This window comes from Penicillium macrosclerotiorum (genome assembly GCF_028827735.1).
Source record: "Penicillium macrosclerotiorum strain IBT 26536 chromosome Unknown utg000001l_segment0_segment0, whole genome shotgun sequence".
Lineage (NCBI taxonomy): Eukaryota > Fungi > Ascomycota > Eurotiomycetes > Eurotiales > Aspergillaceae > Penicillium > Penicillium macrosclerotiorum.
Genome location: NW_026643081.1, coordinates 2,461,099 through 2,478,880, shown reverse-complemented (window position 1 = coordinate 2,478,880; position 17,782 = coordinate 2,461,099). Strand labels below are relative to the sequence as shown.

Genomic DNA, 17,782 nt, shown 5'->3' with positions numbered 1-17,782 from the left:
TCCCCTTCGTATATCCAACCAATGTCCCCGCTCTTCTTCGTTCTCGACGCTGCGCCGTTCCGCCTCCGCGCTCGCTCAGTCTGGGGAGTATCATATCACGAGGAAACGTGGAGAGGCATTAACAAGCATAGATATAGTGACTTTGAGGGTGTTGTGTGGATGTCATAACCGATTTACCGGGCTTTGCCGGCCTGGTTGGCAGCTTCTGTAGAATTGAAGACCTTGGTTAGCACGACCCCTCGGATAAAAAATAGAAGCCAAGTTTGCCAAGTAGGAAACACTGTCAAAAAAAAAAAGACAATTCGTATTCCGTCGATGGTTCCAATTTCAGAGCCCTCGGCTTAGGGAGAAAGGAAATGAAGTCATATCACTCACCCCGTCTTGTCGCATCCTCCAACAACCCAACGTCAACTTCCGACCGCGGAAGCATGACATAGCGCACAACGCTGCCACGAATGAACATGTTCTTCACAGATGAGAGGTGGGGGTATTTGTCCAGCTCCAGCACTTCGATATCGTCTAGCTTAATGTTGAGGTACTGGTCGACCGACTTCAGGATACCGCGGATGCGGATATCATTCTTCAACTCAATGGTGACGGTTTGGTTGGTGAGGGTCTTGAAAAAGCTACAGAAAATGCATTGTCAGCCTTGTGTTGAAGAGTGAGCGGTTAGTGGGATTGCGCAATGGCTTGAGACAGTACCTGAAGAAAAGCATGGTGTCGGAAGTGAGGGCGCCTGGCCGGTAGAAAACGAGAGACGAATAATGTGATATGCGGAGCCAAGAATTCAATTCTCGGTCTATTCGCCGTGTCAATGGGGAACAAAGGGCGAGGGCAAGTGTGACTTGAGACGTTGAGCGAAACAGCGGGCGATGCTGTGGAGCTTCAATGAGATAGGTCATGTGACCTGTATCGACCTAAATCAGTCGCGGTTTTGCCCCTCCGCAATGAAGCTACAAGTAAATCGTGTGAACACTCTACATCCAGTCAGCCGTCAACTTGTCCAACAAATATATCCGAAAAGGATCTTTAGAGTTCTCCAGGAGAGTTTCTGTGTTCAATGTTTTACCCTTGATGTTTTAATTTTTGATCCATTGTTGGTTTATCGAAAAGTGCTTTGAAAATATATAACGGATTGTACGTAGGATGCAAGTACTAACTATCACATTTTCGACATCGTTCTCCAACCCGCAGGTTTAAGGTATTATTAACACACAAGAGAACTACAGGGGACACAAAATAACTAAAACCAGTTCTGAATCTCGCTCAATTACAATTAGTTGGATGGACACCCCTGGGGCACAGGTACATGGTGGCATAAGGTGGGTATCAAAATCAACATCCACGTCAAGATCTCTTCGCGAGCTCAGATCGCTCTGTTCTTTTTTTCTTTTTTTTCTTTCTCTCGTATGTTCAACCGCGAGCACTCTGCTTCGCCGGCTTCGGCTTCATCGCCCACCCAGACAGACAGGTCCACCCTGCCCCGTTGTTTCGCCCCTCATCAAAGACAACACTCACGCCTTCGAGCAACTTGGTCCGGTCCCGACCCATTTCCGTCCGCAAGGAGAGGAGCCACTGCTCCCACATCCAACCACCGAGCACGCCCGTGACACTGGCAACGTCTTCCGTGCTACCAGTGTGGTTGGGCGCCGGCGCACGCCCTTCCAATTTATTCAGCGCGCGCATCTCGTCTGACTCCACGCCCATCGGCAGATACATCCAGGCGCGTTTCATATCGACAAAGCCGCGTTGCCGCAGACGCGAGAGGAAGCTCTTCGAAGCGAGGGGATCATAGCCTCGTGCACGCAGGTTGAAGGCAAACTCAACGGAGGTCGCGGAGCCATATGAGCCGGCCCGCGAGATCTCCGCATCTAGTACCATGAACTCGATGTAGCCACCCGGCTTGAGGCAGCGCATGCACTCCTGCAGGACGAGGTCGTATTCGTCTTGACCACTGCCAGCAGGACAGGAGGTCTTCAGCAAGGCGTGCAAGGAGCGGGTGGAGATCACGTCGAACTTGTTGGCACCAAAGGGTAAGTCCCACAGCTGGGCGACGGACACCACACGGTGGTTGGGCGGGCCCTTGATGGCCTTGTTCACGTTCTGGCTCTTGGGAACCACGGAGTACACCTTGGCACCCGGATACTCCTGTGCAGCATGCCAGCCCCATTCGCAAGAAGCCTGACCTCCAAGATCCAGGATTCTGACCGTGCGCGTCTTCTCGCCTTCCTGTTTCTTAGCAGTGCTCTGAATGCGTTCCATACGCTTAGTGGCGGGGCTGGTGAGCAATTTCCCGCCATTTAGGCAACGCAGGGCCTCCATAGCCCACATGGGCCGGCACAGCTGGGCGAGCACGAGCTGTTCCTTTTCCAGGTTGGAGAACTGCGCCTTCTCCGCCAAGGAGGAAGTCAGAACGGAGTTGCGCGGGGCCTGAGAGAACGGGCCTTTATAGGCGGGCCGTTCGGGGCGGACAACCTCGTACTTGCCCATGAGACAGTTGATGTGCATGTCCTCCATGCCGAGGCGGAAGGACTGAATGGCATCAAAGCGCATAGTGCGGTGTAGGAAGCCGTCTTCCTCGCTCGAGCGATCTCGGATCGACTTGAAGCCACGCCAGTAGATGGAATCCTTGCTGGCAGTCACTGATGGGCGCGGACTGGGGCATTCTGGGACGCCCTCGGAATACCGGACCGGCTTCAAGGTGGCAAGATCTTTTTGCTGTTCCCCTTCTGTATCATCTCCCTCTGTCTCCGTCTCGGAGAATGTCGAGGCAGTTCGCGGCTCGGTATCGTTGACCGGATTCGTCTCATGCAACGCGGAGAGATAGGAGGCCTGGGCCGCCAGCCAAGTACTGGTGCGGTCGATACCGGCCGCGGCACGGGATCGAAGCTCGGTGTCATACAGTTCATCGTACTCGGGAGCAGCTTCCACGGGCGTAATCTCCTTCACAGGGCTGTTGCCATCTTGGCACTTGAAGCCGTCCTGGTGGGTAACGATCCGCGTTGGGGTTGGCGGCGGGCGTCGGGTCGGAGTCTGAGGAGGAAGTCGAGTTGGAGTTTGGGCAGGAACTTGACGGGCAGTTGGAGGGCCATCTTCGATGCGCACGGCCGTGATGGGGTCTTCCTCCTGTTGCGAGCGGTCTGGCCAGCTGATCACCTGCTCAATGACTTCACCTCGGTCACCGGGGAGCGGGAAGTTATAGAAGCCTTCCGCGGTGGCGGAGGATGGGGTTGCAGTGTCCTTCGGGATGGACCAAGTGTGACGGGCACGGGAACCCAAGGAAGCGAAAAACCCGCCGGGGGAGGGAATACTCAACTCGCTGAAGCTGTAACCAGACATCTCCGATGCGGGCGTGAGACCCTCGGCGCTCCGGGGCCGCGTGGGTGGTGCCTGCAGCTGCCACATCTCGTCATTGGATTCGGACGTCGCTGACCAGGGCTCGAGAGGCTGGTCCACTGGAAGGTGGTGCAGCATGGCCAAGGCTCCGTCAGGCAGGGAGACGCCTTGATCAGACGGGGTGGGCTCTCGCGAGGGGATATCGAAGGTCGACTCCCTCGTGGGGGTTGAGTCTTCCTGGCCCTTGGGAATTGAAGGGAACCGTTCCAGCACGTTGCGCCAGTCATCGCCGGGGCTTTCGATAGCCATGGGAAATGACTGAAGGTCTGGGCTCCCTTCTTCCGCGGTGAGTTGCTCGCTGTCACTCAGATCCATGTCCGTTCGGACGCGGATCTCTTGCGCGTCCCAATTGGTATCCGGCAGCGAGCGAGTGTCGGGTGTGGCTAGACCGCTGAGATGGGATTCCTGGTCCGAAGTGAGGCTCCCATCCAGCGAGGGAGGCGCATGGCAGGCGGGCACGGAGCGGCCTAGCAGCGATAGCGCTGCCGGGGACAGCGGAATCTTGGGAGGTGGCGTGGGTGGCATCGAGGTCTTGGCCGGCCAGACGGGCGAAGGGATATCCAACGAGAGATCTCGCTTGCGGCTCCCCGTCGAGGTGATCGAGTGCCGGGTGATTGGTGTCACCAAGCTGGACCGCTGGGTGCCCGGAGCAGAGAAGCACGAGTCGCTGACATCCGTGGCGGTATCGTCGTCCGTCTCGCCATCATCCGTGGCATCATACAGGTCGTCATAGCCTTGAATCTGCTGCATCTGTTCCTTCTGCTGCTGCTGCCATTCCGTATCGGAGCAGCACGAGGAGTCGGTGCAAGCGGAAAGCGGAGACATCAAGCGGGCTAGGCGGGCATGGGCCGGGGCCGACAGCCCGGAGGTCTTCAAGGTCAACTTGGGACTGGGCAAAGCGGGTTTGACAAGCGGCAAGCGTCCAGCGCCTTTCTCCGCGAGCGCTTCGCCAGTGTCTTCCATTATGGTATTAAGAACCGTCCCCCGGGCCTGCCGGAGGGGCGGACATCGTGTTGTGGAGGTTCGCAGAGAGTCGGTCATCTTGTCTGCGTCCAGGTTGATGAGATCGATGGATCGATGGTTGATCGGACAGGAGAAAGAAAAAGGTAACGGATGAATAACCAGTAAGCAGCGACCAGTAACAAGTAAAAAGTAACAAGGACTAAGAAAATTCGGGTCGTCTGTATAGAGCGGAAGTGTTCTCCAAGGACACGACGTTTCTAGGGGTATCTCAAATACACGAAAAGACCCAGCATGGACACCGATCAACGGATGTCTGGGAGGGCGAAGAGAGAACTGGAAATGCAAATGGAAAGGTAAAGAAAGACTAGACCGCGGCTACCAGAGCGAGAGGCCAGAAACAAACTCCAAAAAAAACATAAACGGGAGAAGTTGAGGCGAAGGGCCTGGCGGTAATAAAGGTCTTGATATCAGCACGAGTGGGACATCCGGGGACGGAGCCGATCCCTGCGCGACTCCACCTCCACTTCGTCACCTGCAGAGCAGCAGAAGCACTACTGCAAGATTGGGCACAGTCTGGTCGGCGGTCCAGCCTGGACGGCCGTCATTGGTGCCGAGAGACGATGGGCTCGAGGTGGGCGCCTCGCCTGGTACCACCGGCGAGGGCCCGCTCAAAATGGGGCCCGAACGAGACTGGTGACTGGCAAGCCTGACCAGCATTAATCGTAGAGTCCGCGAATCAGCAACGTAGATGGCCAAGAAGGAATTGAGGAATTGAGGATTCGACGAAATCGCTGGGCTTCCGGACGAGAGCCAGTCAGAAGCCGCGAGGAAGCGCCGGGCAGGACGGAAGTATATAGATTCACCTATCACATTCGCCATGATGTGCCCCCACCCTCCCTTTGGTGCGAGGCCCGTGCAGCTTAACTTTGGGTTCGACAGGGTTATGACAGGGATTGTTGTAGGCAATTGTTGCTAGGACATCCTTCATCCTGCGAGCCTGCATGGTGCCCTTGCTCTCACTGGGTAACGATCGCCGGTAAAGAGGGCAAATAGGCCGAGAAAGGCCTCGTTAGCACCGGATCACCGGGATATTCTTAGCTCGCAATCTTCCATAGTCACCAAAAATAGGTAAAATTAGCCTGACTTAATTTTAGAAATCTCCCCTAAGTCTCCCTCTCGGACACAATGACCGCTAAGTGGGCTCAAATTAGTCAAGTTAAGTCGGCGATCATGATTTATCCGATCCGGCTATACCGCTCGTGATGTATACGGAGGACAGCGAAGCAAGCGTACTTGATTACAGAGCATGCAACTTCCACCATGCTTAGCTTTGCCCCCAACCTAACACCGAATGGGCTTTGACTTGACAGACGTAAGCTAGAAAGGGAGCAAGAGGCAAAGCAACCTGACACACCCGATGAAACAATGTTCATGCAAAAAGGCATACCTCGGCGGCTTCTTAAGCTGCCATGAGCCCCATTTCATTTGGTGAAGTATCATTTGGCGAGGTGAAGCAGGGAACAAGGGTGGGCGCCTAAGGTGCCACCGACTCAAAATCAGCGCTGTCGGAGATTGCATGATCTCAAACCCATGGACTCCATACTACTGCACACCTGAGACAGGATGTATAGCGCCGACGAGGTCTTGCCGCCGACGCGAGGCCCAGTCGCCGCCCAGTCATCGCTCGTCGATACCTCAAATAGGCGCCCGGCTGGCATCATCGAAGGGGTGATACTCGACACAGCCCTCTCCTCTCCCTGTCACTACGCTAACTAGGGGCCGGTGGGGAGTGGAACAGCTGGGGCGGATAGAAAACGATATACCTGAAACCAAGAGCATATACCAAGGGTGAGAGTGGCAGTGTAGCTGAAAGGGACTCTTAATAATAAATGATATCTCAGGATACTACAGTGGCTAATTATGTTTGTTGAGAAGTAAATCTTTTACCCATCCCTCACGAATTGGCATTCTGAGTACCCCCAGGCTTCGTCATAATAAGGCCAAGATGTATCATTTCAAGGCCCTCTGGGATCGCGTATAAGCTGGCACACAGCAACTGAGATGCAGTCAAAAACTAAATTCCCCAGATCATCTATTACCTATAGCAGATGCAAACCTTTCCTCAACCCACATTGAGCGGTCTATGATCGCTTCACTGCAAATCATGTACCATGTCTTGGTCTAAACGGAATCTCCATTTGCATTACCATGGCCGGAATAACCGTTGGATGACTCTCGACGACCCAACGATTGGCCGACGGAGTCGTTTTCGTAGGTGTCGAGAATGGGGAGCGCACCGACTCACATCATGTTGGGCACAAGCTATAATGTAGTCTGGAAACGGACTTGGTCGACGCCGAGGATTCTGTCTGCCCAAACAGACATGTTAAATTTCTTAATACACTACATAAATTGGGTATAGTGTGGAGCCCATGTCCGGAGCCTCGTACCATGTAAGCACTCAAGAGCTAGAATCATCGGTATAATCTGCCTCGACGGACAATATACTACTAATCAAAAAATTACTACACCCAGAATGACATAATGAATTCAATCGGACACTTGATGTAGTTCAACCCGGGTGCACGTGACGGCTCTCGTAGACTGAGACCGGATCCGCCTAAATGATGCTGGAGCGACCTCAAGGTGACATGGGCAGGAGACGAGATTTAGACTAGAGGAGCTACTGAAAAACTACTTCAAGTATCGTGCATGAAAATAAAAGGAGACGTGGCCATGTCAGCCAGCGAATTTCGACAGCCGACCTCTCCGAGCCGAAATTATTTCTGCACAGAGGCGCCCGAGGTTCTCGAGTCTCGACACGCCGGGCTTTCGCATCCTCAAACGTCCGACGCAGGTCCACCCACACTTCCTGTACGTCGTATGCGGACCTGCAGAACCTGCCGTAGCGGGACTGCAGCATCGCTGGCGACGACAGAACTATACGTTCGACTTGGGCTCCACGGGTGGATTGGTAGGTACCTGATCAGGGACATGATCGGAGGATTTTCGGGACGAAGTGAATTCTTTTTCGAGAATCTCAAAATTGGAGGCAGCCGATCGCGCGCATCTGTGATGCCATGATGCCGAAAAACTATGACGAAAAACAATCACTCGGGAACTACAGTGTACAGAGTATGGAGTACGTCGGGCATTGACGTGCAAGTGATCTCGAAGAAAACACTCCCTCGCCTACTCCGTCACTCCCTCAATTGCTGGTCGGGCGGGGTATGGGTTGTAACCGTATTCTTATGCGGTGGCTGTTTTCATATGCCTTCATTAGTTTGCTGGTGGCGTTGAACAGTTCAGTCGCGGGCGCTCTGTTTTCGCTGTTTCAACCTCAACAGAAAATGGGGTAGGCATTGGCAAGTTCCGGCGGGCAAGTTGGCGGCTTATCATGCCTTGATGTTACCAATGGCTGATGCGATGACCGTCAAAAAGCGTTGGGAATGCCCCTCAATGACATGACTCCATTAATCAAATCGAATGGGTTCCCGTATATGAAGCACATACTGTACTTCAATGGAGGGGCAGTTCGGCTCGGATCACAGTGCGCCGCGGGGTGCACAGACGTGTCTTCCGGTCGCCCCGCTGGGTGGACTCTCTACTTCAGGTAGTCCAAAGAGCGGCTATACTCCGCCTGCCGGCTATTGAAGTGGCGTGGGACAGCAGCATTTTCCGAATCCTTGATTATCACAGAGGCGGATTTTTTGGCCCGGATGCCAAGTAAAGGTTTTTCAAGTTTTCTTGCCGTAGGCACAAATCAGCCTGTTGAAGAAGACCGGATCCTAGGCCCAGCGAATGGCCGTATCTGCGAGTCACCCTGTGAGTGACCTTTCCTGGATCTTGAAAGGAAGAGGCAACAAGATGAAGGGCACGCTGCAATTGTGGTAGGTCCTGGGGGAGTCTGTTGGGGCGGGCGCATCCTTGATTTGTAGGCCCACGGAGTGATTGGCGGATCGATTCAGACGCCAAATTCTCTCAAGCTTCGACGCGGATTCCAGGCCATTGCCAATCGGATGCCGAAATAACCTTAACATCTCATTTGCGGTGACTAATCGGGGTTGCATAATGAGGGGAGTGAATCCTGGTCAGAGCTCCAGGTCAGCCGACCAGCCTGATTTTTCTTCTGCTTTAGCCATTGTATCGGAATGCCCGAAACAGGTAATCCAGGGGGGTGTTCGAGTTCTCGGGCTGATTTGTCAGGTCATTAGGTCGCTCGTCCGACATATCTTCCATCGTGAGCTGCTCTGGGGCTGGCCACGCTGGCTGGAGTGGGCCTTCGCGGCCGGTCTAGTGCAAGGGAGGGTCCAGATTGCAGCGATCGTCGCAGAGATTGGCACTGCGACGAACCCACGTGAGCCGCGGAGCCCTTATCAAAGACCGTTTGCGTCAGACTTTTTTTATTAGCTGCTCTTCTGTTCTGTGAACTGGGAACATCCGATGTTAATTGACTCGATAAATCCCTTTATTAGTAGAAGAGAATGAAGAAGAACGATGCAATGACTTCAGTCCGACCCTTGTCCGCCATATGGAGATCGCGGAGAGGAAGGTGGCTTGGAGCATGTCTCCGAGCTTAATTGAGGAGATGCATGCTGTAGCGTATATCAGGGTACCCTGTTCACGAGCAATGCGCCAGGAGCATTCCGGGTGCAATTCAAGCGTACTTGAGAAGACGACGAAAGGAGCCTAAAAAAAGCGGGAGAGATAAAGTTGCCAACAAGGGGGCTCCGATTGCATCTTACGGTGAACCCGGCATCTCCACCGAACGGGGACCAACGTGGACCACCAACTTGCCACCTGATGTAAACACTACAACGGCGCTTCAATACTAAACCCGCCGACTGCCACTCCCCTCTTCTCCTCCTCCACATCCCCAGAAACCTATACCTCCAGACCTCCTACTTCTTTCCCTCTCCTTCCTCCGCTCCTCACCATGTCGCCTCCCGCCATCATCGCCCCCTCGATTCTTAGCGCCAACTTCGCGAATCTCGGCCATGACTGCGCGACCAAGATGAAGGAGGGCGCCGACTGGCTCCATGTCGACATCATGGACGGTCACTTCGTCCCCAACATGACTATCGGATGCCCTGTCGTCTCTCAGATCCGCGGCTGCGTCGACCGACCCCTCGAACCAGGCTCGACCGGCACCTTCGACTGCCACATGATGATTATGGAGGTGAGTTTCTCGGCCCGCTTTAGCTTGTTTTTTTTTGATCCCCTGGGCAGCTCTCGTCCGAGAAATGCCCCCATTCAATTAGTTGGGATCTTGAGCGCTGACTCTAGCCGCCTCCGGTGCGATAGCCTCACAAATGGGTCAAGGAATTCCAAAAGGCCGGCTGTGACCTCTACTGCTTCCACTACGAAGCTGCCGTATCCTCCGTCGCCGCGACTGACCCCACCGATAAAACAACAACCGACCGAACCTCCCCGCGCCAATTGATCAAGTACATCCACGAGGAGGGCATGCAGGCCGGTGTCGCAATCAAGCCGGATACTCCGGTGGACGTCCTCTGGGATATTCTGGACAGCCCGGACCAGGCCGAGCGCCCAGATGTGAGTGTCTCCGGAGCAATGATCTCGCCGCGAATATCCCTCCCCTTTCCCCAATTTGCTTTTCATTGATCCTCGTTCGTTCTCGACTACGCGCACTCTTGGATAAAAAGAAAATTTGCCTTGGCTTGCTTTGCCCGCCCCTCCCCCCCTCTCTTTTCAGCCCACTTCGTTCGGCGCTAACTGCGGGCCCCCCGCTCCCTTTCACAGATGGTTCTCGTCATGACAGTGCACCCCGGTTTCGGCGGACAGAAATTCATGGCCTCTGAGTTGCCTAAGGTGACCGCTCTGCGCGAGCGCTATCCCGATCTGAACATCGAGGTTGATGGTGGTCTGGGCCTGGGCACGATCGACCAGGCCGCGGAAGCCGGTGCCAACGTGATCGTGGCGGGCTCCGCGATCTTCGGCGCCGCCGACCCGGCCGATGTCATCAGCAAGCTACGCGAGGCAGTCCAGAAGCGACGCGGGACAGCTTGAGGAAGAGGTGGATTTAAAGCGTAAGGGCCGGTGCGGAGCGGACTCCGGTTCGCGCTCGTCATTCTTGAAGCGCTGTGGTTGAATTCTGGGGCGCTACGAGAATGAGTGCTGGAAGAAGGAGAGTCACACATATATCATGCACTCCGGGAGGACTGTTGCGCAAATTCACACAAAAAGGGGTTCCGGTGTTTGTTTTTTTGTTCTCCCCGTTTTTTGATTACCTGTTGATTCTTTCTGCGCTGGGTTTCATGTGAACATTTCCCTTTTTTTTTCTTCTTTTACTTTTCTTCGTGTGAGCGGTTCTTATATTCCAGGGACGCTTTATATTCTGCCCCCAACCCTTTTTTTTTTTTTTTTATCTTTGGAATTGTGTACTTGTTTCTAATGATGAGCTACGAATTACATTCGACGTGTGAATGGACTTCTTGCATTACTGCACAAACAAAGAGATTTAAAGCTCCAAATTCAAGGAGAGCATCATGGCATTGGCTGACTGCAAACTGGTATCATAAATACTACTGACAAGAATCAACGGAGGGGGAGGGGTTGCGAAAAAGTGGTCGAGTGGGTGTGTTGGGGGAGGTTGCATCGTCCTCATGTACAGATTCATCAAGGTCGTAAACAGCGTGAAGCCCTTACTCCGTCGCGGTGACGGTCTCCGTGGCCCGGGAATCTTGCGCTGCGGTTGAGGCAGAACCCTCTTGCTTCTTCGGCTCTTCCTCTTTCTTCGGCTCTTGGTCTTTGGCCTCGGTGCTGTCATCCTTCTCTTCGCTGTCCTTTTTCTCGTCTTCCTTGGCCTCCTCCGCGCTCGATTCCACTTCTTTCTCCTCGATAGACTCCTCCTGCGGCATCTCCGCCGCCTCCTTGCGCAGCGCGTCCAGCGAGCCGGCAGGCTGCCCAGAGGAGATGGACTGGCGGATCTCCGTCACCACCTTGTCATGCTCGGCCTTGTCGCTGCCAGCAATGATCGACCCCCGATGATGCTCGACCAGCCCCAATGCCTCTGCGTTGTCGGCGTGGAAATTGGCCGACGAGACTGCCGCCACCTCGGGCACTAGGGGAGGCCGTTTGGCGCCCTTGGGCGAGTCGGGGGCCATGTCGGGCAGCTCAGGAGCCACGGAGCCGCGATGCACCTTGGTGGATGGGGGCGAGGAAGACTCTGACTCGGGTTTCTCCTTCGACTCTTCCGTAGGCTGCTTCTTCTCGTCGGACTTGGACTTCGCCTTGGACGCAGCCTCCGAGCTCGCTTGGCGCAGGGCAAGGACTGCCTGCTCGTCCTTTTTGTCCTCCGTCTTGGCAGGTGGGCTTTGGATCTTGATGGTAGCTGGCTTCGGGGCTGCGGGTTCGGGCTCTTTTGTTTCGGTCGCGGGGAGAGGGTTGCTGGTGGCTGGCATGCCGTCCAGGTCCTGGACACCGTTGACGACCATGCGCAGCTCGCCGAATTCGTTCCATTCCTCGATCTCCTCTAGGTCCTGCAGGGGAAAGTGGGGTCAGTAATTTGATGGGCAAGGGGCATGAGAGGAGGGGGGGGGGTGTTCTGGGAAGGCGGGGTTTACATACGCCTACAATGTTGCCGTATTTCACAAGGCCTGGCAGTTTCTTGCCCTTGGAGCGTCGTCCCCAGAGCTTGCGGGCGGCCTCATCGGTAGCCACATCAATGGCACGGAAGGGGAGCTTGTTGGCCTTGAGAATGGTCTCGATGCGAGCGGTCGCGGTTACGATGTGCGAGGACCCCGCAGTAAGGGAGGTGTACAGGTAGAGAGTCGAGTCGGACATGATGGGAGAGCGTTGCGGCAGAAGGAAAAAGAAGAAGGGGTGAGGGTGAGGGGAAGGGAAACGAAGGCCAGAAAACCACGACTGGACTTTGGATTGTACCAGCAACGAAGACAGCGCGGACGGGGTCAAATTGCTCGAACGAAACAAAGACCGACGGTTTGTTATGACGTGGGGTTGTCACGTGGCTGAGGGAAATACAACTCGAGACTTGAACTACAGATAAAGGAAGAGACCTACGAAACAACGACGCCACAGTACTGTAGTGGAAGTTTTTCTTCACGGGTTCATCCTTCTCTATACGATCTCCACAGTCTCCAAAGTATCGAAAGTTCCCCAGATCCGGAACCTGGCAGTCGAGCGTGGCAACTTGACGTCAGCCCGACCCTGCGACTGGGTGCGGAGGCCGCCAGTGGACACCGGTTTCCTTGCTGGTAGATTCGCAAGCACTTGGGCACTTGCGCTCAGAAGTCGTCACAAAGAACGGGCTGCCATGGTTCGGTATGCTTCGCGGAGACTTGGAGAGCACAGGGGAACTTAAGGGTCGTCTGCTTGCGGCCCTCGCAAGCCTTTGGGGAGTATGCAAAGTTGTTACTCCCCATGACCCCGAGAGGCGTTGCGATGGTCAGGACCAGGGACTTGTGGATGGCTGGTTGGGCCATCCTCAACCTGCAAGAATCCTGATTGTTCCGGTGATGCAGCATTCCAAGACTTCTCAGTGGATCGACCGTGGAGGGATGGGCGAGGATGTAAGACTGTGGACGCATGGATCGGAGACCGTGACGCTGCCGTAATGAGTAATGAGAACCACTGTTTGTCTGTCATATCACGAAAAACCCTCTCAACCTGGCCCTGGAAAAAGCGAGGTGCATTTCGTAGAGCAATCCAGAGGGAGAGATGTGCCCCAAATAAAACGGCGACCGGACTCAAGACGTGTCGAGAAGTTGATAGCTCCGATATCCAGCGGATGCCAGCATGAACGTCTGCATTCAGCCACAGGAAGAACTCTCGAAGAGGACGGGTGGCTGGGTTCCGCCGTCCGCCAGCTTTGCAATCGGTCTGTCAGACCGGAGGAAAGTCCGATGGATGATCCAGCGTGTCGCAGGCGATGCGGCTCTGGACCAAGGGGCCCTTCCCCTGATCTCCGATTTCCAATCTGAGCGCCTAGAATTTCATTCTGAAAATGAAGCGGCCGAACTCGTGATGCGCCCCCGCTCAATTTCGAGAGCTGCAGTGGCTGCGCTCAGCGAAAGGCACGGGGTCTCTCGATCCTGGTCTGTTGAGAGAAACACAGCCACTGCCGCCTCGGGGATGAGAGCGAGAGATGCGCAGTCATGTCTCCAGCTCTCACCGCAACTTCTCTCGAGGTTCTCTCGATTGGAGATCAGTCAACCAGGGGGAGAAGTATAGCACGGATCGTTAAGGTCGGGTGATTGGAACCTAGCGAGTCGGAAGACAAACTCAACACGGAGGTCACTTTCCAGGGGTGTATCTGGCGAGTCGGGAGTAGAAGCGGTGTCTCAAACAGAATGCTGGTATTGTTTGCTATTTGCTATGTGGTACTTGCAAAAAGGAAAGATTGGGAGTGCCTGTTTTCGGGTCGAGCTTGGATTTTGGGCAGGCTGATGGTGGCAAAAGCCTAACCCCGGAGTGAAGAGCCAGATCCAGGGCCAAAAGGCCTAGAAGGTCGTAGATGATGCGTGGGAAAGCCGAAGTCCGCAAGCAATCAAGATGGCGTCCTGTCATGTCGGGTCGATTGCTCGTGAGGAGCAGTCGAGCTCGAAGCCCCATGCAGGCAAAGGCGAATGACGAAATCCAGGTCTGCAGGATGGAAAAGTACGAGACGCCTCCATGGGGCCCGAATGGCACGTCCGTGAGCTGTAGGTGTGTAGCGCCTGAAACTCAAATGCGTGTCCTGCGTTATTGCATCGGCCCTGCACTCTCAGCCAAGCGGCAAGAGTCCCCCCTTCGAGCATGACACATCAGAAGTGACAGATACCACTCTGCCATGATCCGAGCGTCTGGAGCTTCTGAGGAGGATCGACGGAGTCAGGACGTTGGGTTGAAACCCCGGTCGATCTGCGACCTACAGAGAGCAGCGCGGCCTGCTTCAATGAAACAGGGGCGGCAATCGCGTTCCCCTGTCAGTGGCTTGGGCATATCTCCCTTTGGGACTTGACGTCTCCAAAGTAAAAGCAAGCACGGCCAATGGATCTTCGCGGGGAAATCGAAGGACGGGCTTCCGGGATCGAGGATTCGGAATATAGAGAGTATAGATGGCTTGTTTTCACGCAGCCTGATCGTCCATCACAGGTTCGACGATTCATCCTTTTTAGATTCCCGAGTCTCCAGAATTGGGCTACGTATATGATGATCTAGTGGCCTTCTGTACGGAGTGACTCGTGCTCTATCTATCATCCCCCGTCCAGAGCCTGGATTATGATTAGTGCGGTGATCGTCCCGGTTCGCTCCTCCACCTCACCCTTTTTGGCGGATTCATAGTCCTTGAGCGGTGGGGTCCAATGAGAAGAATGAAAAGCAGACCTGTACAATCGGACGAGGCTAGAGTCTTCGGTTACACCGCGCAGGCTATAGCACGGACCAAAAGGGTCTTTGAGGACTGGACTGCGCATATTCAAACGAGCGAAGGGTCAGTGGAAAGTGAGTCCGAGAGTGGCAGGATGATCGTGAACAACCCATCGTGCAATATGGAGTACAGAGTGCCCTGTACAAGCTGTTAGAACCATAAATGGCGTTAAATCCTCCACCAGCATCAATTCTTTTGCTCCCATTAATGGGTGTATTGGTTCTATTGACGATAGCGTTGGACTAGAAGCCCACCGACCCGTGGTTCGTTCCCGCCCAACAGTTCGTCACTCCACCAGAACAATAACTCCGCGCCACTATTGGCTCCCTGTTGGATTTTACCTTTTGTATCGCGCAGATGTATACTCCGTCCACCGTACAGAATGTCCCAGCTTGTCTATGCATGTGGGTAGAGGAGTCTGTAGGGGACAGTGTCGCCGGGACTCCAGCGTATGTCTGTCTGTCTGTACCTACATCATGGACACTGTGTCGGGTAGGCACCGACGGGGATCAACTGGGATACACGATGGGGGCCGTCGTCGTCTTCCTCCTTCCGGTTCTCTTTGAGGTAAAGCACGAGAGACTGATTCGTCCCACGGGTTTGATGGGCTGACCTGACGTCTCCATTCATTGCCCACCGTCCCACCCGGGCATTGGGCGCTGGACACTGCCCATCACGACGGCGTCACCTGCAGGGCCCGACTGATATTGCCGGCTGCAGGCGGAGAGGCCGACGTGGCAGTCGATGAGACGCCCGAAACGGGGGCCGCAGGGCCCAACCACCAACCACCAATGGACCAGAAGCCAAGTCGACATCTGAGGCAAACAGTCATGATGGGAAAAAAAGCGAGTGGGTTCGAGTAAAGAGAACGAGGAAGGGGCACGAGGGGCTGGAAAAGTGGGCTTGACTGGATACATCGACTCCATCAGGTATCTGTTGTTGCCAGTGTACCCGTGTACCCCATCAGTCGAGTGTAGGAGAGAGTGTACTATAGGTACGATCACGGTGAAGTACTTCCCTTTCCCTGGCGAGCCCACCTTTTCCAGCATCCGCTCTAGGCGCTCGGTCGGCAACGCTCGTTCTTGGGTCTATCCGACGGCCCTCAAATGGACCAAATGAATGAGGTAGGTCCATCGTGAAGAATTTGCCTATCATTTGGGTACGCCGAGAGTCGATGTAAGCAGAATAGTAACAGATCTAAGCCATATATTAAATCTCAAGTATAATATACATGCAGCGGGCATAGTTCTTCCAAGGTTGCAGTACCACAAAGCCGAGGAAGGGGGGTTGATGTGCCCCCCTTGAAGCCGGAAGTTTTCAACGGAGGTTGGTGGGCAGGCCCGGGGGCTGGGTTTCGGGGAGGGCAAGACCACTCAGGGGACCTTCTTCGGGGGGGCTCGTCCCTAACCACCTGCTCCCTCTTCCCCCCCCCCCCCCCCCCCCCCAAGCCTCCGGTCGCCAGCCACCCCCAGTCCTGTAACATGCGGTCAGGACTGGACTCGGGATGATCCGGTTCGCTGCCTCACTTTGATCCGCTGGATGTCCGGCCACCGTAACCGCCCGTGCTGCAGCATCCTGGGGACCAACCACGCACTCGACTTTCCCCCCACTGTGATTGAAGCCCGTCTCTGGCTGTGCTATTGCGTTGTCGCGCGGGAAGGGTAAAAATGGGCGAATCTATTGTATCTAAAGCTGGCTATTCCCCCCCCATGTCATCATCACGAGGTTTACGGGGGCTCTGGTTCCTAGTCGCCTGGTTCATAGTTCCTGTCTGCTATCACCACTATCACTAGGGGAGGACCCGATCGTCGAATGAAAGCCCCCCATTTGGGGGCCCAGACCGTTTGGGCCGCCCGCTAGAAGGATAGAATCTCCCAATTAAAGACTGGGTCTGGTTAGGAGCTTGTTCAGCAGATGCGACAGATGCGAGAGTACCTTGACGTTTCTGCCCTTTCCCAGTTTCAACACGAGCAGCATCATTCCGAGCATCATCTAAGCCGTAGTCCGTCGTAGCCCATGGGCATAGCTCTTTCTAGTGCGCAGGGTCATCGACCTCCATTGCGTTTCTGAAAAGGGAAAAGTAGTTCCACGGGGCCCCCGACTAGTGAGCCCCGTTAGTTCTCGTATGTCCTCCGCCAATCCCTCTCAATCTTCCTATATTCCCATCTGACATCGCGGTGGAGATCGATACTGTCCCCGTTTTAGTAGGGTTCGTCTAGCCCGCGACGTGCTCCTACTTCGACTTCCCCTATGCTTCCTTGATTCCCTTCTTCCCCATGGGACTTTTGCTCGCGACCGTTTTTCTTTTTTCTTTTTTCTTTTCTTTTTTTTACTTGATTCCTCTGGCACTTCCCTCCTTCTACTTTCTTCCTTCCTCTCCGTTCATGCTGCCCAATTCTTGCCTCTTGCGCAAGTCGACATTGCTTCCAGTTCGCTCCGTCGCTCGTCCTCAACCCTCCCGCGCTTTGAGTTCTGGTTTATTATCTCCGGGCTCAACCCACGTCCTGGACGTTCGGTTTTTGTCGCCCCCTTATCGATCTATAACTTGAGATCCCCCACAATCGCGATCAACTAGCTTGATCAGACCCGTTGGTAAGACCTATTTTATTGTTCATGATCCTTTCCCTTGTCCCCACCTTGCCTCCCCCCCCCACCTCTTCGTCCTATCTGGAAAAAACAAGATCTATGGTCTATATTCTATATGCTATCAAGGGTGTGCTATATCCGATAATTGATAGACCATGTCCTGTCTCGCTTTCCTTCTCTGTTTCTCTCTGCCGCTCATCTTCCACCCTGTCCACCCCCCCTCTGGATCCAACGTTAATGGTCATTAGCCTTTAACCAGCTGGGCATCGCTGGTATCCTCTCATCTGGAGACGACTGAGCAGACAGCGCCGTTCATTCTGTCTTGTTTGTTGATCCGTGATCAGAATACGTCGCCAAGGATAAGAGAGATCTCCTATCCCTCCCCCAGACAAGAAATAGAGGTGATCCCCATCACACTCGCCCTTTTCCCCCATCTTCCTCCCTCTC

General features: G+C 54.5%; 6 protein-coding genes across 6 annotated transcripts; 2 read left to right on the top strand and 4 right to left on the bottom strand.

Annotated features, from left to right (window-relative positions):
- Positions 1-173: 173 nt before the first annotated feature.
- Positions 174-716, bottom strand: N7462_000832 (Sm-like protein LSM2; the record flags this gene model as incomplete). The annotated part of the gene is made up of 3 exons (XM_057072558.1): positions 174-238; positions 376-626; positions 703-716. 3 exons carry the CDS (start codon positions 714-716, stop codon positions 174-176), a joined length of 330 nt encoding a protein of 109 aa, XP_056939088.1.
- A 697-nt stretch (positions 717-1,413) lies between these two features.
- Positions 1,414-4,437, bottom strand: N7462_000831 (uncharacterized protein; the record flags this gene model as incomplete). The annotated part of the gene is made up of 1 exon (XM_057072557.1): positions 1,414-4,437. The coding sequence occupies one exon, from the start codon at positions 4,435-4,437 to the stop codon at positions 1,414-1,416; it is 3,024 nt and encodes a 1,007-aa protein (XP_056939087.1).
- Positions 4,438-4,887: 450 nt separating this feature from the next.
- N7462_000830 (uncharacterized protein) lies at positions 4,888-5,238 on the bottom strand (the record flags this gene model as incomplete). The annotated part of the gene is made up of 1 exon (XM_057072556.1): positions 4,888-5,238. The coding sequence occupies one exon, from the start codon at positions 5,236-5,238 to the stop codon at positions 4,888-4,890; it is 351 nt and encodes a 116-aa protein (XP_056939086.1).
- Positions 5,239-9,295: 4,057 nt separating this feature from the next.
- N7462_000829 (ribulose-phosphate 3-epimerase RPE1) lies at positions 9,296-10,389 on the top strand (the record flags this gene model as incomplete). The annotated part of the gene is made up of 3 exons (XM_057072555.1): positions 9,296-9,538; positions 9,664-9,915; positions 10,123-10,389. The coding sequence occupies 3 exons, from the start codon at positions 9,296-9,298 to the stop codon at positions 10,387-10,389; spliced, it is 762 nt and encodes a 253-aa protein (XP_056939085.1).
- A 635-nt stretch (positions 10,390-11,024) lies between these two features.
- N7462_000828 (uncharacterized protein) lies at positions 11,025-12,165 on the bottom strand (the record flags this gene model as incomplete). The annotated part of the gene is made up of 2 exons (XM_057072554.1): positions 11,025-11,861; positions 11,950-12,165. The coding sequence occupies 2 exons, from the start codon at positions 12,163-12,165 to the stop codon at positions 11,025-11,027; spliced, it is 1,053 nt and encodes a 350-aa protein (XP_056939084.1).
- Positions 12,166-13,137: 972 nt separating this feature from the next.
- On the top strand, positions 13,138-13,572 carry N7462_000827 (uncharacterized protein; the record flags this gene model as incomplete). The annotated part of the gene is made up of 1 exon (XM_057072553.1): positions 13,138-13,572. The coding sequence occupies one exon, from the start codon at positions 13,138-13,140 to the stop codon at positions 13,570-13,572; it is 435 nt and encodes a 144-aa protein (XP_056939083.1).
- Positions 13,573-17,782: the final 4,210 nt, after the last annotated feature.